Source organism: Cynocephalus volans, chromosome 3 (assembly GCF_027409185.1).
Source record: "Cynocephalus volans isolate mCynVol1 chromosome 3, mCynVol1.pri, whole genome shotgun sequence".
Lineage (NCBI taxonomy): Eukaryota > Metazoa > Chordata > Mammalia > Dermoptera > Cynocephalidae > Cynocephalus > Cynocephalus volans.
Window position 1 is genome coordinate 73,114,722 of NC_084462.1, and position 21,223 is coordinate 73,135,944.

The following is a 21,223-nucleotide window of genomic DNA, read 5'->3' on the forward strand; positions in this document are numbered from 1 at the left end:
GGCCAGGGGTGATGCTCCCTTTAGACTAAGAGGAAGTCCCCAGGCTCCCTCTGGCCTTTGTTCTGTGAGGGAGAGTGTGGTCAGATAAGACACAGCCAGGCGACCCAGTAGACCAAGATGGGATCTGTCTCTGGAAGAGCTGGGTCCCCTCCACTCTCCTCTGCTCCTCTCTCAGGTCAGACAGCAGCGAAGTCTCCAGAGATTTCATCACCCAGGTCTCCCAACCCCAGTCAGAGTTTCCTTGGGACTAAGAGAGTCCAGGGATGTGGAGAAGCCACAGCCTCTCTGTGAAGTCTGCTGTTTTCTTTTGCACCCTCAGTGGGCAGGGGAGGTAGACGCTTCCATGAATCACAAACATAATCCCAACATCTACCTCATGCCAGGCCCCCAGCTGGGCAGTAGGTGGGGAAGACCCAGGCTCTGACCTCAGAGCCAAACCCCCTAAACCCTATTCCCAATGTCTGCCCTCTGAGAACAGCTTGGAGTCCTTATTTTGGAAAGTGTCCCTTCTTCTCCAATGATCCTGGAGGTAGGCCTCGGAGTGACCCTGCAGAGCAGAACCTGAGGCTACACAGCCACTGGGTGGCAGGGCCAGGACCCAACACCTGGGCCTGGGACATTTCCCCTCAGAGCCAGACATAAGGTTGAAGACAAGAGGGCTGAGGAAGGTGAGTAGAGATGAGCAGAGGGTGGGGGAGAAACAGTTCCAGAACTTCCTGGGCCCACACGCCCTCACGGGCTGATGTGAACAGCCTGTCTGCAGAGGTGCCTGCCGGGTGCCTCATCTCACCTCATTTGGCCATAAAGAACAGAGCCCAAAGAGCTGTACCCCACCCCAGTCCCTCTCCCAACACCCCACTGACTGTATGGGCCCCTCAAAGCCCCACACCTAAGCTGCTTGCCAGGGCTGCTGAAGAACCACAGGGTGCCCCCAGCCCAGCCCTCCCAATTTCAGGCTGTGACGAGGGACCCCCCCCCACACACACACACCTGGCAGAGAAGGCCCGACAGCCTAGCTTCTCCCTACCCTGTCCAGCACTGGCACTACCCCAGACAACTCAGAGAGATCAAAATGACTTCCAGGCCCCTATCTATGAGCTCCGCCTCTCCTTTTAAAGATCAATTAAAGTTTTGGCAATGATTCACCTTGCAGTCTGGGACAGTGGCTTTGATGTCCGCTCCAGACATGAGACCTCTGTTTTTCCAAACCCAGAAACTTCTACCGCATAGTGAGGGCAGGGTCCCTCCCTCAGGCCACGGCAGCCCTGCTTTGCAGAGGTGCCAGCCCTGGAGGCCTTACCCTCTCTGGCTGGGGGTGCCAGGCCCTGACTGGGGGGTATGGGGAAACGGCCCATGAATATCAGGAATTCTTTCCACAAAGGGCAACTGGAAAAGCAATGCATCTCTGCTTCTCTTGGCGGCCAAGGGCCACAGAGGGAAAATGTTTAATGTCCAAACATCTGACAAAGTACCTTCAGGATATATTTTCTGCATCAAAGAAGTAGCTCTTGGCAACAGCCACTCTACCCTGACAAGGAAACTTTCGAGCGCAGCTCCCGATTGTTATGCACGCCCAGGGAAAGCATGCCAGTGGGGACAGGAGGAGGGCGGGCCATGGGGCCCGGCACACAGATGGTTGTGATTAGGCTGGATGCAACCAAGTGTATTTTCTGGAATTCCAGGTCTTAGAAAACCTGCCGATTCCCTGGGTACGTAGTGAGGGGTAGGAGCCATCTGCCTCCAGCTCAGAGCCAAACAGCCCTGGACAGGCACTCGACACCCACCTTGGCCCAGCACCCACCTACCATCTCACTGATCGTTTATTCATTCACACAGCAACCATCCAATGAGCAGAGCTGCTCTGGGGCCTGGGTCATAGTTGTTTGTGCTAAAACTTGGGTACCCAGGGACACAGAAGCCCCAGAAAACTCAAGGACCACATTTGAATCCTGCACCTTCCAATCAGCAGAGAGGGCACCTTATCAGACACCATGGAACCCAACAGGTGCCAAGACTGCCTGGATTCCAAATCCAGCTCTACTGCTTTCTAGCTGGGTGACTGTGGACTAGTTACTTAACCTCTCTGAGCCTCAGTTACTTCTTCCTTTAATTTGGCTAATAAATGTGGCCACTTCACAGAGTTGTTGGGAGAATTCCAGGAATGAATATGTGTATGGCCCTTACAGAGTGCTTGGCACAGAGCTGTGTTAGCTGTCATTATTAAATATGTGTGATGATCATTCTGTCTGTATCTCTGTGTGTTCTCTCTATGGATCTCTTAGTCCTGAGCAAAAATTCATTCATTCATTCATTCCACAATGACCCCCTGCTATGGGCTAGGTCCAGTGCTGGAGGCCAGACAAGGTCTTTCAGGACCAAGTATATCCCAGGGTTCCCTGGCCCCAGTGACCATAACCCTCTGTTCCAGCCTATTCCTCCTGTGTTCAGGATGTCTTCTCCAGATTCATCTCTCCCCACTCCCCCATCTCTCACATATTTACCTTCTAGCCACAAACAAACTCTTTGAACATACAATGCGATTGCATGCCTCCCTGCTTCTCCTCAAGCTGTATCTGCTACCTGATAGGCTATCTATAGCCTACTGTCTTCTTGGTGAACTCTTAGTGACACCACAAAACCCAACTCAGAACCATCTTCTCCATAAAGCTTTCCCTGAGCACCCCCATTCCCACTCGTACAGCATCCTCTGACTCTGCTGATGCTAAGCCTTGCCCACATCTCTTGGGCAGCACTTAGCACGATCACTCACCATTCTTTGCTTGCTGTCTGCCTGTCCTTCTAGACCATCTAGAGGGGAAGGTCCAGGCTTTCTCTATTTTGTATCACCTGCCACTGGCATGAAGTAGGTTCTTAATAATAAATGTTTGATACAATGACAATACATTGACTCCAAAGCCTACAGTCAGGAAACACAACAGCCCTGTGGTGTTTTGTCAGGGGCCCTGGGGAGTCTAAAAGCTGTGTGACCTCTGGCAAATCAGTTACCCTCTCTGGACCTTGGGATCTTCATCAGTCAAGTGTACCTCACTCTAGTTCCCAAGCTTCAGTGCTCTGGAACGGGACAGTGAGGGGTCCAGGACACCGATCCCCTCCCTCCTCATGGCTTTGTCCCAGACCACAATATACTCTGGGACAACAGTGAGAAGAGAAGCTAAGATGCTGCAGGCCAGAAGCTCCTGCTCTCTTTCTAGTCCCCGAGGCCCAGGAGCTGGTACCCACAGCTTGGAACACATCAGCATTCACAGGCTCCTGAGCTCAGTGACCCCATGGCCCTGATGTACAAACTGAGAGAGCTGAGCAAACTGAGATCAGAGAGGCGAGGCTTCTGCCTGAGGTAACACAGCAGGGAAAAGGCAAAGCCAAGCCTAGAAACCATTGAGGTGCACTACCCACCACCCCACACCATTCCTCAGCAAACCTAGGTTGGCTGGACCCCTCCACAACTGCCTGGTCTTCCCAAGACTGCTGTAGTCACTTCTGTCACTCCTGCCCTCTGCCCCTCACCACCTCTACCCCAGCCTCAAAAGAACCAGCCCAGGAAGAATGGGTCCCTTTGTGAGATACCCGGGAGGTTTTCAGGAGGGAAGCCTTTTTCTTCTCCTTTGGTTAGTCAAAGCTAAAAAATAAATATGGCAAGTGCTTGATGCAAGTAGCAAACTCTTTGGAACCAGAGGTGAATGCTCCTTCTCCCCCACCCCCCTCTGAGAGGAAGCAAGAAGGCTGGATCCATTTCTGAGTTGGAAGTGGCAGGCTGGTCCTGGCCCATGAGCTCAGCATCACTCCAGCACCCCATCCACCTCCATCACCCTTGGGGAGATAGGTGGAGTAGGTGTGGGCCATACCCAAGGGCCCCCTCTTAAACCCATGGGGACTGATCTAGGTTCAAGTCTGACTGTGTCAGGGTAACGTTCGCCCAGAGCTCCAGGTAAAACATCCTTCCTGCTCTCCAAAGCCAAATGAAACCCTCTTTTCAGCTAAAACTTTATTTTCTGTTCTCCTACTTTCCTTCCAAAGGCTCAGCACGCAGCACCTCCAGACCCACAAGCAATGAGCACTATCACACCACTGTCAGGTGACGGCAACGTTATCCAGGCCCTGCCCAGCACCGAGGTGTGATTGGTTTGTGAAAATTCACTGAGCTGGATACTTATATGCCTACTCTCTCTGTATGTGAAAAGGTGTTTTTTAATCTTACCCAAGCCCTGGCCTCCTCCTGCCTCATCTCCCACCAACACCTGGTACTTAGCTTTCTAATCCCTCTAAATGCCTTTGATTTCTCAACATCAAGCTCTTTTCACACCTCCAGGCCTTTGCACCTGCTCTTCCTTCTACCCGGAATGCTCCAAATCATGTCTCTTTGGTAGACTTTCAACCATCCTTTAAAACCCAACTTGGATATCACCTCTTTCTTCCAGGAAGCCTTCCAGGGCTGCCTCTTTATCATGCCAAGAGTCCATCACTAATTCTTTCTCCCTCTGGACTGCCTCATTACTGTTTGTGTCTTTATCTGCCTGTGAGTATGTACCTTGAGGGCAGAGATGATGTAGTTTAGTCTCTGTGCCCCTAGCCCTAGGAACTGTGACTGGAACACTTCAGTGGCTTCACCTACCGCATGCAGTGTGCCAGGCCTTGGCTGATTCCAAGGCATCATCTCATTTAACCCTCACCACAAGGGATGTGTTATTATCATCTCCATTTTACAGGTGAGAAAACTGAGGGATGGAGTAGTTAAGTGGCTGTCCCAAGGTCACACAACTAATAAATGGCAGAGCTGGGGCTTGAACCCAGAGCCCACTGTTGCAGAGCCCATGCTCTTCCACCACTGCTGTAGAGGCTCAGCACACACTGACAACTGAATCGAGCACCTCGGAAAACGCAGAACTCTAGAGTCTGTGTTAGATGAGGGCGTCTAATTAGAACACGCTTGGGCCCTATAACCACATAAACAGCAGGAAATGATACTGCACAAACACACTCCTCTCCCAGCTTCTGTAGGCACTGACAATGAACACCAGACAGTATGCTTTGCTGTGCAGCCCTCAGCCACTCTCCTAACCTCTCTGAGCCTCTGTTCCCAAACTCTGTCAACCTACAGAATGCAAAAATCCATAGAATCTGTGCCCTCGAGGAGTTTACAGTCTGGTTGGTGGAGGAAAGACACCCACATCTAGCTCAGCCCCTAACTCTCAGCGTAGTCCTGTGTGGCTCCCTTCCTTCCCCTGGACCTCTCTGTAAACTGAGGGGCTTGCCCTCGCTGAAGGAGATCTAAAGAAACCAGCATGCTGTGAGGATTGAGATAACCAGCACACACACAGACAAGGTCACCAGGAGGGACTGCCCGGTGCTCATGATAGGTAGCTTACACCATGCCCTGCATACAGTGAGTGCTTAATAAAGCACTTAAACAGTTATCCAACAGGCACTAGAATAAGATACCAGAGGGGATACACCGGACTTAAAGAGGCTTGCCCAGGTCCCACCCCATCCCCCCAGCATGGAGTCAAGAAGGCCAGGGTTAAGATCCTGTACCACTTAAGGGCCTCGTTAAATGGCCCAGAGCTCACCCAGCACCCAGCCTGGGCCCGGCTGGGGGTCCTTCTCTCCTGCAGGGCACAAAGTTCCTTGTGTTATACTCATTCCTTCCTTCTAGGCTAGAGCAGGAGATGCTGAGAAAACTGTGCCCTCTTCCCCAGGCTGCCTCAGAAAGGCCATTCCGATACGGCCCCTCATTCTGCAATTCTTTGAATTACAACATATTTACTATCTTTAAATCGCAAACTAGCTCCTCATATCTTACTATGAATTTCTTTAACTAGTTCATCTTGCTTTCCTCCCCAAACTAAACTGAAGTCAAGGGAACGGGAGAGGAACGTAAAATGTTGCCTGAGGGGGGCTTCAGATGGTCAGGGGACAGCATCCAGGCCCCAAGTGAGGCGAGGAAACCAGAGTGCCAGAGATCGAAAGGGACACCAAAAGGGATCCCTAGGCTTTCGATTTTACCCAAATCCCACTGAAGACTCCACGTGTAAGGGCCTTCAGATTTAGTAAAAGCTTTTGGTTCTGCCCCCTCTACCCCCTGCCACTGAGTGCCCCTGGTGAAGTCATTTGCCCCCACTGAGCTTCAGTTTTCTCATCTGTTTAATGGGGATCATGTGTTCAAATTTGGAGGTGACAGACACATCAAGTGAGAGTGTTCTGTCAACTCTTCAGCAGAGAGCTGAAACAAGGTCGTCTTTTTTCCTGCTGCCCTGCCCCCTGCCCTACCCACCGATGCATCCCTGTCTGCCTGGGCCTGTGACTGAACCTCAGAATCCCCACTATTCCCCAAAGTGACATCAACAACAGGACAGGAAAGTGAAGCAGAGACCTTGAAGCTGGGTAAAAATAGACAGGTGAGGCTGGGCGCTGGGACTGTCATTATGCAGGACAAAGGAGGGTTGTCTCTCTCCAGGGGCTGCAGACACACTGCTTGAGCATGGCCCTGAGAGGTGCCAGGCTCTCAGGGACAGCATCCCCTCAGGACACAGGGAGATGGAGAGGGCTGGACAGCTGGTTGGTGTGGTCTCTGGGTGGTCAGCAATGGTTTGTCCAGTGGTGGCCTGGATGCACAGAGCCCTGTACCCCTTGCTAGCTCCTCACACATATCCTTGGTACTTAAATGAAGACAGGTAATCCTCAGTCTCCTTTCAATCATTCTGCTTTGATCCCGCCCCCTGACAGGGTCTGGCTAGGGGAGGGGGACAAAGACCCTTGCTGTAGAACACTGGGCAGTGTCCTCAGGCTCACATCCCGCACCTGTCACTTACAATTTGGGAATTTGAGCAGTTGGCCCAGCAATAAGCCTCAGTTTCCTCATTTGTGAAGTGAGAGAATCATACTTGTCTCACTTGGTTGTAGTAAGGAGTCAAAGAGATGGAGAATGGCTGACAATTAGCAAAGTGCCTGGTACGTAGTGAGTGTCAATAAATGTCAACTGCTGTCATCATCAGCACCATCATCACTATTGCCTATTCCTAAACAATAAATGCCCTGGCCTGGCCCAACATATTGTGCCCTTTGTGACCTCACCTCCCACCCTGGCTTCCTGCACACGTTGCAGTCCATCTTTGCAGAACAACTTGTGTCTTCACAATCCACCAAGTCCTGTCACTGCTCTGAGCCTTTTCCCAGAGATTATAACCAAATAGGGCCAAAATGCAGAGAATGAAATGACCCAATTAGAGGGGTCACTGGAGACCAGAAGGCAGATAAGAATAGGAACCAAAAGACCTGGACCCCAGTACCAGCTGTGCCACAAGCCCCCTGTGGGATCCTGGGCAAGTCACATTCTTGCTTTGGCTTCCAGTCCCTCCACGTTTGAAACAGCCATACTCCTGTGATCTCCCATGGCTGGGGTGAGAATAGGGAATAGATGGGGAAGCCTCTGGGCTAGGGAAATGGCCAGGCAGCCACGAGCAGCCAGCACTATGTTACCCTCAGAGCCATGGGACAAGTACAACAAGAATGACAGACAGACATTGTGGGAAACAAATTTATTGAAAGTACATTTGACCCTTGCAGAAAAGTGGGGAACTGAACAGTGGTGGGGAGCACAGACTCTAGAGACAGATGGTTCTGCCAATTTGTGACCCTGTGCAAGTCACATTACCTCTCTGTCTCCCCAGCCTGGGGCTGTTCTGAGATAATGCACATAATAAACACTCATTAAATAGCTATGATTACGGATGCTGCATTGCTATTGGGACATGGGCATGCAGTAGGGGAAGGATGGCTCAGATGCAGACAAACAAAGATTCAGCCATGCCCACTTGGGATACAGCTCCAGCCCGAGGGGATGTCAGTCCCACCCAGCACAGAGCCAGGCCATAAGCTCCATCTGTCCTCACATTACACCCCACCCGCCATGCTCCCAAAGGGCCCCACAGACCTTACCACCCGCCCTCAATGCCCCCAGTTCACCATCAACCTCTCATTTCTCAAGGAAAACTTGAATTAGACACTCCTCTGAATGTGGGGGTCCCTATGGCCACCTTTTAATTTCAGGGGGTAGGGAGCTCCAAACCAGGGTTCTCTCTGCTGCCAACCCAGCATCCACTGCTCAGGGAGAGACAGGGAAACCACTGGCCTTTGGCAAAGTCCTCGATTGCCAGACCCTCCCTGCAAGCTCACATGGGTCCCCTCCCCCAGAGTGGGGACAGGAGGAAGACAAATGTATAACACCTACTTTGCTGCCTCTTGCAGCTGGGGGAAGAGGATCCCCTGCTGAAGGGAGGGATAGAGATCTGTGCTGTGCTTTTATCATTTCCATGAGAGACAAGGTAGAGACAACTGGTTAAAACGTGGCTGACAGGCACTTTAAACATTATCATCTTCAAGAACACTAGTGATAAAAACATTGGCAATCTTCCCATCCAAGGGGCGGGAGCAAAGGGGAAATGAAAAGGAGAAGAGAAATCAAAAAGACCTCATCAAGCCCCTCCTCCCCAATCTGTCTCCTTGGATAAAGTTCAATACAACAGAAACACGCAAGGAGAAAAAAATGCCAACCTGAGAATTCACCCGGAGCAGTGATGAGGGAGTTCGTGGCCTCCGTTTCAGTGTAAGACAATGTGGAATCGGACAGATCTGTGTGAGGAAAGAGAAAGAGAACTTAGTTGGCCATGGGTGCCGCTCTCTCCTTTCCTCTTTCTCATGCATCTGTGTATGTGTGCACATGTGTGCTTGCAGAGAGCAGTGTGTCTCTCAACTTGCTGATGCCACTCTGTAACCCCGACCCAGGACTGCCCAAGACCAGACCAGCCAGCCCTAGAACTCTTCTGGAAAATGCTCACTGCTATGACCCAGGCACCTGAAAAAGTTGCAAGTGCTCTGACCACAGAAATAACCCAAGTTCAGGGGACTGAGCAAGTACCAACTTGGAGCCTCCATGGGTAAGGTTAAATTAAGCCCCTAAACAATTCATAGTTGCTGTACTTAATTACAACCATTAAAATTCTTGAAGTTGTTCCTTCTTGCTTCCTTCCTTCCTTCCTTCCTCCCGCTGGAGCTGGGGAAACTTTGTTTTAACAAGTCACCAGCCATCCTCCCTCTGTCCCGTTTACACCCCTCTAATTAAGGGCTCAAGCATTTGCTCCCAGATTAACTTTTTTTCCCCCTCTCTCCCCTCCCCCACTCCCTAACATCCAAACCTGCTCACAGAGCAACTTTCAATGCCTGGACTGTTTTTTTAAGGCACTCATTTTTCTAAAGTATTTTAAGTACTTCATATGGCGTGCATTATTTGTTTTCCCCTGCCTGCAGTGCAGTTAGAAGGGAAAGGAAAATTCTTTTGCACATTTTCTCTTGAACATGGAGCTGCTAGTTTGACAAGCTGGTGCCTTTTGGGACAGGCAGACTTGGAAAATTTTTCCTGGGCCTGTGCCTCTGCTACCAGCAATGAGGTGTTGTCCCCATTAAGGGACAGGTCTATCCAGGAGTTGGAAGGCATGTTCCAGGAGGCCTGTAGCACTTTCATCTTCTCACCCAGCATGACCCAAGTCTGGCTGGGCTGGCCTCACCTGGCCCAACAGAGCCACTCTGAGCAGGGGATTCCTGGGACAAAACTGTTAGCCTAGGCCCTAGCTAGCTAGAATTCCACTCGACCCTGCAGGAATTTTTTTCCTTTTACCACATGGCTTATGGAGCGGGAAGATGAAACATTAACCAATATAGTCTTTTTTTTTTTTTTTTTGGTTTCCCACTTGCCAGATGCTGACTGGGTGTTCTGAGTTTTATTTTGTTTTTTGGTCTCATGTGATCGCAGAGGCTCAGAAGTGAACTGACTTTCTGTTTATGAAAAAGCAACAATGCAAGGAAAAGAAAATAATAAAAAAAATAATAACTTGGATTCTTCTTCAGGGCACGAAAAAGTTATCTTCTGGTAAAATGTATTGAGAGGAAAACAAGGGGCACATGGAAAATCTTTCAAAAAACAAAAACAAAAAACCCTCAGTGTCTAAGTGGGAACTTCTTTAAAGAGTTTTGCTATTAATACTTATAATGTTTCCAAAGTGCTCAATGCCTGGAGCTTTACTGCCACTTCTCATTTGAAGCAGCAACATCACAGGCTGAGTCCTATTTCTTAGCAAACTGCTACTGGAGCCAACACAGACAGCACCGTGAGGTTTCCAGAAGGAGTCGGAACAGGCGGTTTCCACCTTTCACAGCTAGTAAGTCCCTATCATGACCTCGCCAAACCCTCATATCTAAGTGTCTCTAGTGAGGCCCTCAGTACACACTGTCACAGTAGCTATTATAGAAAAAAAAAAATGCTCCCAACCTTGATCACTGCTCAAGCCCCAAGGAGGGACTCTATCTGGAAGTCAGAGTCCCAGTTTTGAGTTCCACCTCCACTTTAGCAATATCAGGGGTCACTAACTTTTTCTGTAAAAGGCCAAGGAGTAAATATTTTCAGCTTTGCAAACCATGCAATCTCTGCCATAACTACTCAACTCTGCCACTAAAGCGCGGAAGTAGCCACAGACAACATAGAACCAGACAAGCATGGCTGTGTGCCAGTAAAACTTTACTCCTGACACTGAGGTTTGAATTTCATATAATTTTCATGTGTTATGAAATATTATTCTTCTTTTGATTTTTTGTTTAACCACTTAAAAAATAAAAACCATTCTTAGCTCACAAGCCATGTAAAAACAGGTGGTGGGCCGAGCCATGACCACTAGCAAGTGTCACTTCCTCTTTCTGGGCCTTGGTTATCCCATTTGTAAAATAATGGGGACACCTGTTGGTTTCCAAATGGTCACTCTGCAGGGCTGGGAGGTGTCCTGATTTTTGCTGCTTTATCACAGGCTGACTGATAATCCCTCAGGGCAGTGATCCCCAACATTCAAACTAAGACACTACATTTACTAAGAACTTTTGAGGTTTTTTTTCTCTAATGGAACTAGGGATCTTCTAAGTGACTAGTGCAATTACGCTGATTTAGGAAACACTGAGAAGGGCCTATGCAGGAAGGAAGGGCACTACTGGCCTGAGGGGGGCTGCCTTGGGTTTGCGCCTCAGCCCCGCTGCTCATTAGCTGGGCGGCTCCTCCCCCTCACTCAGCCTGATTCCTCATCTGTTAAGTGACAGGGTCCCACCAGATGACCTCTCCAGTTCCCCACAGAACTATATAAAGTTCCTCCACCCACGGGACAATCATACTTCTGGAACAAACAATGGGAAGCCACCATCGTTTAGCCACTGACACACACCCCCTCGTGGGACAGCCTCTCCCCTCCTTGCCTGAGGAGGTCAAATTCCTAACGGGACCTGGTGGTACTTCTGACTTCACAGGGGGGCCTAGAAGGAAAACTGGGGTGGATGCCTGAGAGTCTATGACTCTAAGAAGTGACCTCCCACATGATGCTGACACACACTGCTGGGAGGAGGCCCTTACCAAAAACAAAACAAAACCCACTTTTTGTGGTCACTCAGTGGAATGTTTTACCATCACTGCCACGCCATCTGACTTTTAAAGCTTGAGTCCCACGGGAACTGCTGGGATCACAAAGTTTTTCTCCTCGTACCGTTAAGGCCAAACTAACTTGCCCCACCACCGGGATTCCAGACTCTACCACTTTTCTGGCTCAAAACCTGTACTCTGAATCCCCACCAGAGATATAGCAATGAGAAAACACAGGGCCAGGACAAGCTTCTTTCAAAACCACATGCACCTACTCCAGAATGTGAGCTGATCACCTAGCCCCAAGGTTTTACAGAAAACATGTTCTGCCTCTGAATGGGACTTGTCTAAAATGTCATTACCACCTCCACTAAGCTCACCTAGGGGATAGTCCATGCCCGGGGCCTTATGTACCAATACACATGTTTTCTAAACATTCTAATTGTTCTTCCTGCCCAGGTGAACATCTTAGCTTAAAAAGGAGGGAACATACTGCTCCTCTCAAAAAAGACTTCATGCCCAATCTATTTGTCATACTGCTAATTAATACACACTAAAGGGGAACAACCCAAGGCTGGAGGAGGGAGAGAGAGAAAAAGAGACACAGAAATACCAACCCACCTCCAATGAGATGCTTAAGTCAAAACCCATTCATCTCCGACAGGACCGTGTTTAAAGGTCACAGAGAGGTTAATGATGAGCCATGGAATTTCAAGATGTAAATAGCCTGCTGCAGAAGCTGGGTCTGCTTGGGCCCAACTGGGGGAGTGTTTTTAAAACTTCACCCCATTTTAAAACAACCAGCCTAGTTTTCATCCCTTGCCTCCAGCCCTCCAGCACTGAGGCCAGACGCTGGGCTGAAGGGGAGCCCAGGATGGACACACTTCCGCCAGGGTAGGAAGGAGGGCACACTTACCCAGTGGCTTGTACTCGTCGCGAGGAGACAGCCGAGAGTAGGGGGGCGGTGGTGATTCTAGAAAACAGGAGACAGCATGTCACTGCTGGGTGGGGGAGTTCACACCTGGGGTTCTACATGCTTTTAATTATTGGTTTCCTCAAATAATAAACTCAGCCCCCAGGAAGCCCTCCTTTTCTCCCACCACCTCTGCTGCCCAAATCCATGGGAACAGTTAAGGCCACAGGCTTGGGGTGCGGACAGATTTGGGATCCATCCCTGTTCTGTCACCTTTGGCTGTGTGACCTCAGGCAAGTGACTTCACCTCTCTGAGCCTGTTCATTCAGCTCTAAAATGGGGATAATAATCATATAGACCTCCCAGTTTTCCCAAGAGGACAAAAGAAAGCAATGTATGTAAAATGCTCAGTACAGCTCTTGGCACTGTAGAAAAATACCTCTATGAACAGCAACCATTATTATTATAACAAGAGAAACTCGGGTGCAGGAGAAGTCAGAGCTAGGACTGCCAGATAAAATATAGGATGCTTAGTTAAATTTGAATTTTGGATAAGCATGGCATAATATTTTAGCATAACAATAGTTAAATTTGAATTTTGGATAAGCATGGCATAATGTTTTAGCATAAGTATGTCCCTTAAAGTATCTGGGACATACTTATACTAAAATATTATGTGTTGCTTATCTAAGATTCAAATTTAACTGGGCATCCTGTATTTTATTTGCTCAATTTGGCAAGCCTAGTCAGAGCTGAATGTGAGTACTGAGGCCCAGACGTGGAAACTCATTTCCAGACAAGGTTCATTAGAACCACCATTGATGGAGTGGGGAGGACTGGTTGGGACCCCGGAAGTCAAACCTTGCCCAATAGGAGGTCCTAAACCAGTCACTTACAGCTCTCAGCCTCAGTCTCCTCCTTTGTAAAGGGCAGGGGTGGAACAGAAGGTCTCTACAGTCTTCCAGCTCGGACTCTGCGATTCCTTATTGTCTATGGTATTTTTCTTTGGGTTTCCTTTCATTTGCCTAAAATACTCCTCCTTAAAAACATATACTTTGCCTTCAGAAGAATTCCTTAGCCTCCTCTTGCTTTATGGGAAGTAACAATTTGCTAAACTAAGTAACAATTTGCATGAATGAAATGACCCTTCATTTTCTGTAAATGAAACTAAACACTATCAAATCGCAAACTAAAACAAACTCTCAGTGGTAATAAAGTGGTAATAACTATTATTAGGCAGGTATCAGTAATGACACAAGGGGTAATAATTGTTTTTCGCTATGATAAGGCACAATTAGTTGTAGGAGCATTTGTTTTGCTCCATACACCCAACAAGGCTTCACCTCTTCCCCACCCTGATCTCTCCAGCCAGAAGTTACTTCAACAAAGTGAAGGTTCTGAGGTCTAGACACAGGGAATCTTTTGTGGACCGGAGGAAGAAGGAAAAGCAAATCATGAATCAGTCACTGGGAGAGATGTGGATGCCTAGGCCAGGCACTTCCAATTTTATTTTACTGTATTTTAATCTTTTATACCTCAGCTACAGAGTGGTTAATCATGCTTGCTAGGCACTATTTTTACTTAATCCTTTCTCAAAAATTAAAAAAAAAAAAAAAGATGGCATTATTATGCTCATTTTACAGATGGGAAAACTGACTTGCCCGTGGCCTCGAAGCAATGCTGGTGGAGTCAGGATTTGAGTCCAGCCTGACTCTGCTCTGCAGCCCAATGAGACAGAAATCAAAGGTGTTCGTCTTATACTGCTTCATCCCCACTGGGTCCAGCACAGAAAGTGCTCATTAAATGTTTGTGGATGAAGACAACAGTGATGAAGATAATGGTAAAGGTGGGCGTATCTGTGGACAAAGGTATAGAGAAAGAGGGCCTGGGAGCCAAAGGGGGGACCCAGGGGAGACCTCAAACAAGACTCAAGGAGGGGAGCTATTTGTCTTCAGTAGGAGCCACCTTATGCACCAGTCCTTAGGCCTAGCAGGGACTGAGTAAGGCCCAGACTCTCAGGACAAGAAGCATGACACAGGATGGGCTGGAGCTCCATGAGGAAAGAAAAGTAAGACCAGTGCTTCCACTACACAGAGAAGGAGACTGAGGCCTGGCAAGTGGAAGTGACTCCCTCAGGAACCGGCTATGCAGCCAGAACCAGAGCCAGGTCTCTGACCCCAGCCTCACGCCCTTTCCACTACCCCACAAACTTATCAGAAAGCCTGTAATTCCTGTATCAGGGCTACTTTTACAAAAATCTGATTGGCTGAGGCCCAGGCCACACATGGCACAGAGCTCTGGACATTTGCCCTCCAGATCTGTCCCCAAAGATGAAACTTGGCAGCAATGGGCAGTGACAGCTGGAATCAAGCCACTGGAGCTGATCCCAGCATTTCTTCCAGGGGCTGCTTACCTGGGACCCAAAAGGTGGAGGGCAGGAAGGACTCATGAAGTGCCCCCTGCAGGAGCCACCTGGACCTCGAGTTGTGACACCCATCACCCATGGCCACATCTGAATTTGGGGGTTCTAATGTCATTAGCAAGGCAGAAAGAAAATCTACAAACCTGAAACATCAGATATGCTGGCAAGCAAGGGACTGCAAAGCTTCCAGGAGGAACTTCACTGGCCACATCTGAATTTGGGGGTTCTAATGTCATTAGCAAGGCAGAAAGAAAATCTACAAACCTGAAACATCAGATATGCTGGCAAGCAAGGGACTGCAAATCTTCCAGGAGGAACTTCACTAGTCCCCCACGTGCTGCAGCAAAATGGTTCACACAGAACTGTCTAACAACAATAGAGACTGGGAGCTAATCACTAAATTCCATTCTAGCCAACTGAAAAGTATGAAGGCTTATAGAATCCACCCCACAACACAGGGATTTAGAATGTCAGAGACGGAAGGGGCCTTGGGGCTCACCAACTCAACTCCTTCTTCTAACTGATAGGGAAACTAAGGTCCAGTCAGGTAAGGACCTGCCCAAGGCCACACATGAAGGTAGCTGCAGATATTATTCTACTTCGATTAATTAATTCTATTCAACTAATTAAAGGGAGAGGTCAGTTGGAGACCAATGCCAGGTAATCCCTTTTTTTAAATTGAGATATAATTCACATACCATAAGATTCACCCTTTTAAAGTATACAATTCAGTGGTTTTTAGAATATTTACAGAGTTGTGGGACCATCACCACAATCTAATCATAGCACATTTTCATCATTGCAAAAAGAAACACTATTTGGGGTTTGGAGATAGAGTCACTTCCTATACCTCCAAACCCCAAACCCTAGGCAACTATTGATCTACTTTGTCTCTAAAAATTTGCCTATTCTGGACATTTCATATAAGTGGAATCATACAGTATGTGGCCTTTTGTGTCTGGTTTGGTTTATTTCGCTTAACATAATGTTTTCAAGGTTCATCCATGTTGTAGCATGTATCAGTACTCCATTCTTTTTCAATGGCTGAGTGATATTCCATTGTATGGATGTACCACATTTTGTTTATTCATTCATCAGCTAATGGACATTTGGGTTATTTCCACTTTTTGGCTGTCTTAAATGTGCTATGAACAATACTGGGTAACTCTTAACTGACACTCCCACTCCGTTTCCAAATGGCCAGGCCTCACAGATCTGGGAGAATGGAGCCGCAGGACATTAACTCAAGTGGGCAAGTTGGGCACTCTGGTGGGACACCTGGTGGATGAAACAAAAGGTCAGAAGAGAAACTGCGAGCTACCAGCAGGCTCTCTGTCCCTTCCCCTTTTAGAAGCTGTCTTAATACTTGCAAAGTTGACTTTAAAACGATAACTTTTATGTCCTAAACTTTAACGGGACTCCTAGAGCCCTGAAGGTCCCTCTGAAAGAAATGAACGTTGTAGAGAGAAAAAAAGAGACAGAAAGAAATCAGCAACTCCAACACCCTCAGACATCCAGCCTGAGGCATCAACTTTAGGAATCTCCTCCAGCTTCCTTCAGAAGCAAGAGCAGTCAGCCAGGGGCCAGTGCACCCCAAGGCTAGTGCTTGGCTCAGCCCAGACGTGCCTCTGGTTAGCCCCCAGGGAGTACTCAGCCTTCTGGGATCCAGACCTAAATTCTAAAGTAGGAAGAGAGTTCACAGTCTCTCCCAGTGCCTGGCCAAATTTCAGCTTGGGACATTACCTTCCACCCCCATCTTTGCAGTCCAGCATCTTGCTTTGGAAAGGAACCACAGGCCTCGCTGGGCCTCCAAGTTTCCCCCCTCCCAAGGAGTGGCCATGGGTGGAGAGGTGGGTGAAGAGAGCCCCCGGTGTCTGTCCCCTCCATCTCCAGAACCTGAAGACTCAACCCCAATCCCCAGTATGGGAGACACAGAAAAGGAGTTCCTGGCACTTTAAGGCCGGCTGAGCCTAATTGCCCAGATTCCCCTGGCAGCCAGATAAACAGCGCAGCCGGCTGGCGCCAGCAAGAGGCAAACTGCACATTATCACCCCTTCCTCACCTCCAGGAGGAGCAAGGAGGAGCAGACGGGCAGGCCTAGGGGCCGCCGAGTGGGCGGGGCGGGGGCTTGGAAGCCCAACTTGAAATTGATCTCATTTCAAAGGGATAATGCCAGGCCAAATAAAAGGAGAACTTTCTAGCCCATTCTAATTCCTATAGTCCTGGCCTGGGAACCCTGTGTTTTCCTAGGCGGCCTCCTCTAGTCGTTTAAAAGTTCTCTCTCTCGCTCTGTCTCTCTTTCCCGGGCACAATTTGGATAATAGTAATTTACTGAATATAATTACAGAAAAAAAAGTGGTGAAGCAAAGAGCAGGAGATTTATTCCAAAGTTAATGGATACTTTCAGGAGAAAGGAGCTCTATAAACACAGGTTAGAGCTGTGATTAAAGTATTTCTCCACATTTCCGTCCACATAGGCACCCATCAAGCTCAGCGAACTGACTTTTCCTGGGACAGAAAGACACACAGAGGGAGGTAGAGCTGGGGCCTGACTCCCACGGAGAGGGGAGGTCAGGAGGCCTCAGGGACACGCCCAGGACAGAGGCTGGCACAGAGGGAGGGGCCTCTGCTGAGGACCCCAATTTCTGAGACACACATGGAGGAGAGGGTGTGGAGAAGAGGAAGGCCTGTTTAGCCAGGAATCTGCCTGTCAGAACTCAAGGATTCTGTCTAGCCCCCTACTTTACAGATGGGCTAAGAGGTCCAGGGAGGGAAAACTTGCCCTAAGGGCCCAAAGCAAGTTGATGGATGGAGCAGGACTGGCTCTGAACAACAGAGGTCTACACTGCCCAAAAAGGGACCCCCTGTCACTGGGGACACAGAGTGACTGGTACCAGGTGGGTGTCCTTCAGTCCCTTAGTGCTAGGTGTTCCATTGTACTTTGGTCTCTAGCTGTGTGCCTATACTGTGTGTGTGTGTCTGTCTGCCCCACCACTCTCCCCCAGAGCCCGGGAAGGAGCAGTCTCCTTATCAGGACGCGCACGGCTGAGCCCCAGCTATGTGCCCGCCCAGCTACGGGAGCCAGGCTGGCGGCCAGACGGCAGGGGCGGGGCAGGCAGCAGCAAAGGGCTCCTCCAGTTCTCAGTCCCAGAGGCAAGAGGGTCAACCTAGCACATATTGGAAACTCCTCCCAGACCATCAGTCCTCCCAGCTGCCCCCAAGGTGGCTGAATGGGGTCCCATAGGCTAGCAGCTAGCAAAGAAGCAGCCCCTGCAATAGCACCTCCTGGGGGTGGGGGGGAGTCAAGTCCCAATGCTCAGTCCAGAATCAGATGTGGAGAATGTTCCTAGAACCACCTGCACTGATCAGTGGGGAGACTGACAGGGAGGTAACTCATCCAAGGTCAGCCTGCCGGTTACTGGCTGGGCAGAGGGACTCGGTCCTTAGAACCGTTCTACTGCAGCTTGACAGGTTTCCCTCCACCTGTACCTGTCCAAACCTCCCAAACTCAAACCAACATCCAGGCCAACTCCTAGTCCAAGGACTAGGAGCAGGAGTGGATGCTGTCTATTGTCTCCAACTTTTTCACTCCTCCCATTCTTGCCCACCCACCTGAGCTTTCTTGGCACCTTGACTTTCCTTCTCTGAGCCATCCTCCAAGGCCTGGCTCCAGGTTAGCGCTGTGGAGCTCCTGGAAATGATCCTATTACATACACACCCCTCAGCACATCTAGTAGTTCAGACCCACTGACCTGGCCCTGCCCACTTCCCTTCTCCCCCCATCCTTCCCCATCTCCTCATGTAGGATTATGTTTCTTGAGGGCACAGATCCTACTCATATTTCTGCTGTGCCAGCTACAGCACCCAACACAGTGCCTGGCACTAAGTGCTCAACAAACATTTGCTGGCACACTGACATGGTGAGAGAGAAAATACCTGCCAGGGCCTTCTAGAAGAGTGAAGTGGGCCCCACCATCCATCTTCCACTTAAAAAAATGACCAGGGAAAAGAAAACCACAGATAGGTCCCCCTTCCCTAGACACAGGGGTAGCAGAGGGGAGAAAGCCACTTACTTCTAAGGGAAGTTGTCAAGAAGAGGAAAAAAGTGCACACATAGCCCGGCATGGGCCACCAGTCAGGGACCACCCAAAGCCCCTAAATTGGGCCTGGCGTGACCATGCAGGAAGCAGTGTGCCTGATCAATGCTGCCCCTCCCCATCCATGCCCATCAATGCCCTCTATTTAGTAACTACCTTTCCCCTCCAGCCTCTACCCTGCATGCAACACAAGACACCTGGGACAAATCCAAGATCCTACATCCACCTTCCCCTTTCACACTGACCCTCTGTGTGCCCCAGGCTGATGCTGACTCTCTCCGGGGAGGCCAGAATGGAGGAATTCAGAGCCCTCCCAGGCCCAACAGCCTCTAATTCTCTGCCAAAGCCCCCAATGCCACCTAATAGATTCACATACATCCCTAAGATGCTACCAGCATGCTAAAATGTGTGTTCCCTGCAGTGCCTGCCAGGGACTTCCACCTGTCCTCATCTCTGCTCAGCACCCAGGGTCTGCCCAGGTAAGCAAGGCTGGGGGTAGGGTGTTTGCAGGAAATCCCAGAAGAACAAAAAGCGGGGGCAGTTCTCAGAGGTAATAAAATATCTGGCTTCCTTGCCTACTCACTGATGCCTCCAGGACTCTCAACTCTATAGAAAAGCTGAGCACCCCAATTGAGAATGATGCTGATGGAGGACCCTGGTATTTGACACCCAAGAAATACTGGTAATAATCAGGGCAAGATGATAGTCTCCATTCGGAGAGAGGAGCTACCCTGCAAAAGCAAAGAACAAGGAGACGTTTTACGAATACTTTCAACTGTAGCCACGATTTGTCTACACAATTTCACAACTTATAGCTACTTGGGTATAGAAAAGTACAGCGTGGGTATAAGCATATGCATACAAATACTAGAAGCCTAGGCACAGACTAGGCACAGGTAAATTCCCAAACTGGGGGGTTAGGGGTTGAGGGTGGGAATGGCACTTATTTCTTTGGCTTCTCCTTGGCCTGCGCTCCTCTTCCACTGTTTGTGAAGTTTGAGCCTACAGTACGTCCCTGAAGCTGCCCAGAGAAAACTCCGACGTATACCCTTTGAAGTTCGCCCGGAGCCTTAAGGTGAAGTTGCCGTTTGATGTGTATGCTCGGACACCCACTCCCCTCGGCCGGGGTGAGACGCCTCCCCCGGCGGTTCCCACGCTCCAGGGGCAACCGGGGGAGCACCCACAGCCGCGCGTGCCCGCCCGATGTTTCACGGATCAGATCGAGGGAAGGCCACGTTAGGGGGCGGGGAGGGGGACCGGTGCCCCCAGGCCGGCGCGGCGCGCTCACCTGGTCCGCAGAGCCGGCTGAAGTGGTAGGGGTTGCAGCACACGGTGGGGCCGTCGGCGGCGGCGGCGAAGCTGTGACAGCCGCACAAGGGCTTCAGCTCCACGGCGTGCTGCAGGTCTGGCCAGCGGAAGAGACGGCCGAGCAGCAGCTGCGGCGGCGCGGGCTGGCCGCCCAGGCAGAGGTCGGCGCGCGGCACCAGCACGCAGCCGCCCGGCACGCCGCCGCGGGACTCCACCGCCTCCAGCAGCGTGTCCAGCGAGCGCTCCTTGAGCCGCTTCAGCAGCGAGTACGTGACGGTCTTGAGTTCCTGCTCGAGCAGCAGCAGTCGCGAGCGGGCTTCGCGACCCCGCCCGCCGCCCGCCGGCTCCAGGGCTGCCCCGGCCAGGGGGTCGCTGGCGTCCCGAGGCGAGCCGGCGGCGTCCCGCTCCGAGAAGAGACAACAGGTCACCGTCTCGCAGTCACTCTCGGGCAGCCAGCCCGGGCCTCCTGGCTCCACCACGTCCAGCGGGGAGCCCCCAATGCCGGCCCCCGGCTCCGACAGGGGCCTCGGGGGGCCCCCTGCGCGCCGGCGCCTCCCCGCGCTCAGGGCGCCTCGCTGTCCCACCGCGTCCCGGGGCCGCCGCGGGGCTACCGGGCGGACTTCGGAGCGGCCGCAGCCTCCGCCCTCTCGTGCCCGCGGGGTCGGCTCAGCTCGGCTCCCCAAGCTCCCATCCTCGTCGTCGCCGCCGCCGCCGCCGCCGCTGCCGCCGCCTTCCTCCCGGTCGGGGACCACACGACTTCGCCAAAGTCGCCGCACCAGCCCCGAGCGTTTGGACCTGAACATACGATATCCTTTGGCGCCGGGGGTGGGGGAGAGGCGGTCTCCGGTCACCGGGGGTCCGTCCCCTCAGCGAGGCGCCGGCTGCACGGGCTGCAGCCCCACATGAAGCTCCGCCGCGGAGCGCCGTGCAGACCGCGCACAGCTTGTCGTCGAAGGGGCGCCGCAGGGCTGCAACATGAGGGAGCTCGCCGGGGCCAGGAACGCGCGCACGCCGAGCCG

General features: G+C 50.7%; 1 protein-coding gene across 1 annotated transcript in view; it reads right to left on the reverse strand.

Annotated features, from left to right (window-relative positions):
• SMAD6 (SMAD family member 6) overlaps positions 1 to 21,007 on the reverse strand; it is a 71,362-nt gene extending 50,355 nt beyond the window's left edge. Inside the window, exons 1-3 of the mRNA XM_063091938.1 lie at positions 20,185 to 21,007; positions 12,381 to 12,437; positions 8,569 to 8,646 (exon numbers count right to left, since the gene is read on the reverse strand). Of these exons, the coding sequence (XP_062948008.1) occupies positions 8,569 to 8,646; positions 12,381 to 12,437; positions 20,185 to 21,007 (958 nt within the window). The remainder of the gene's footprint in view (positions 1 to 8,568; positions 8,647 to 12,380; positions 12,438 to 20,184) is intronic.
• Positions 21,008 to 21,223: the final 216 nt, after the last annotated feature.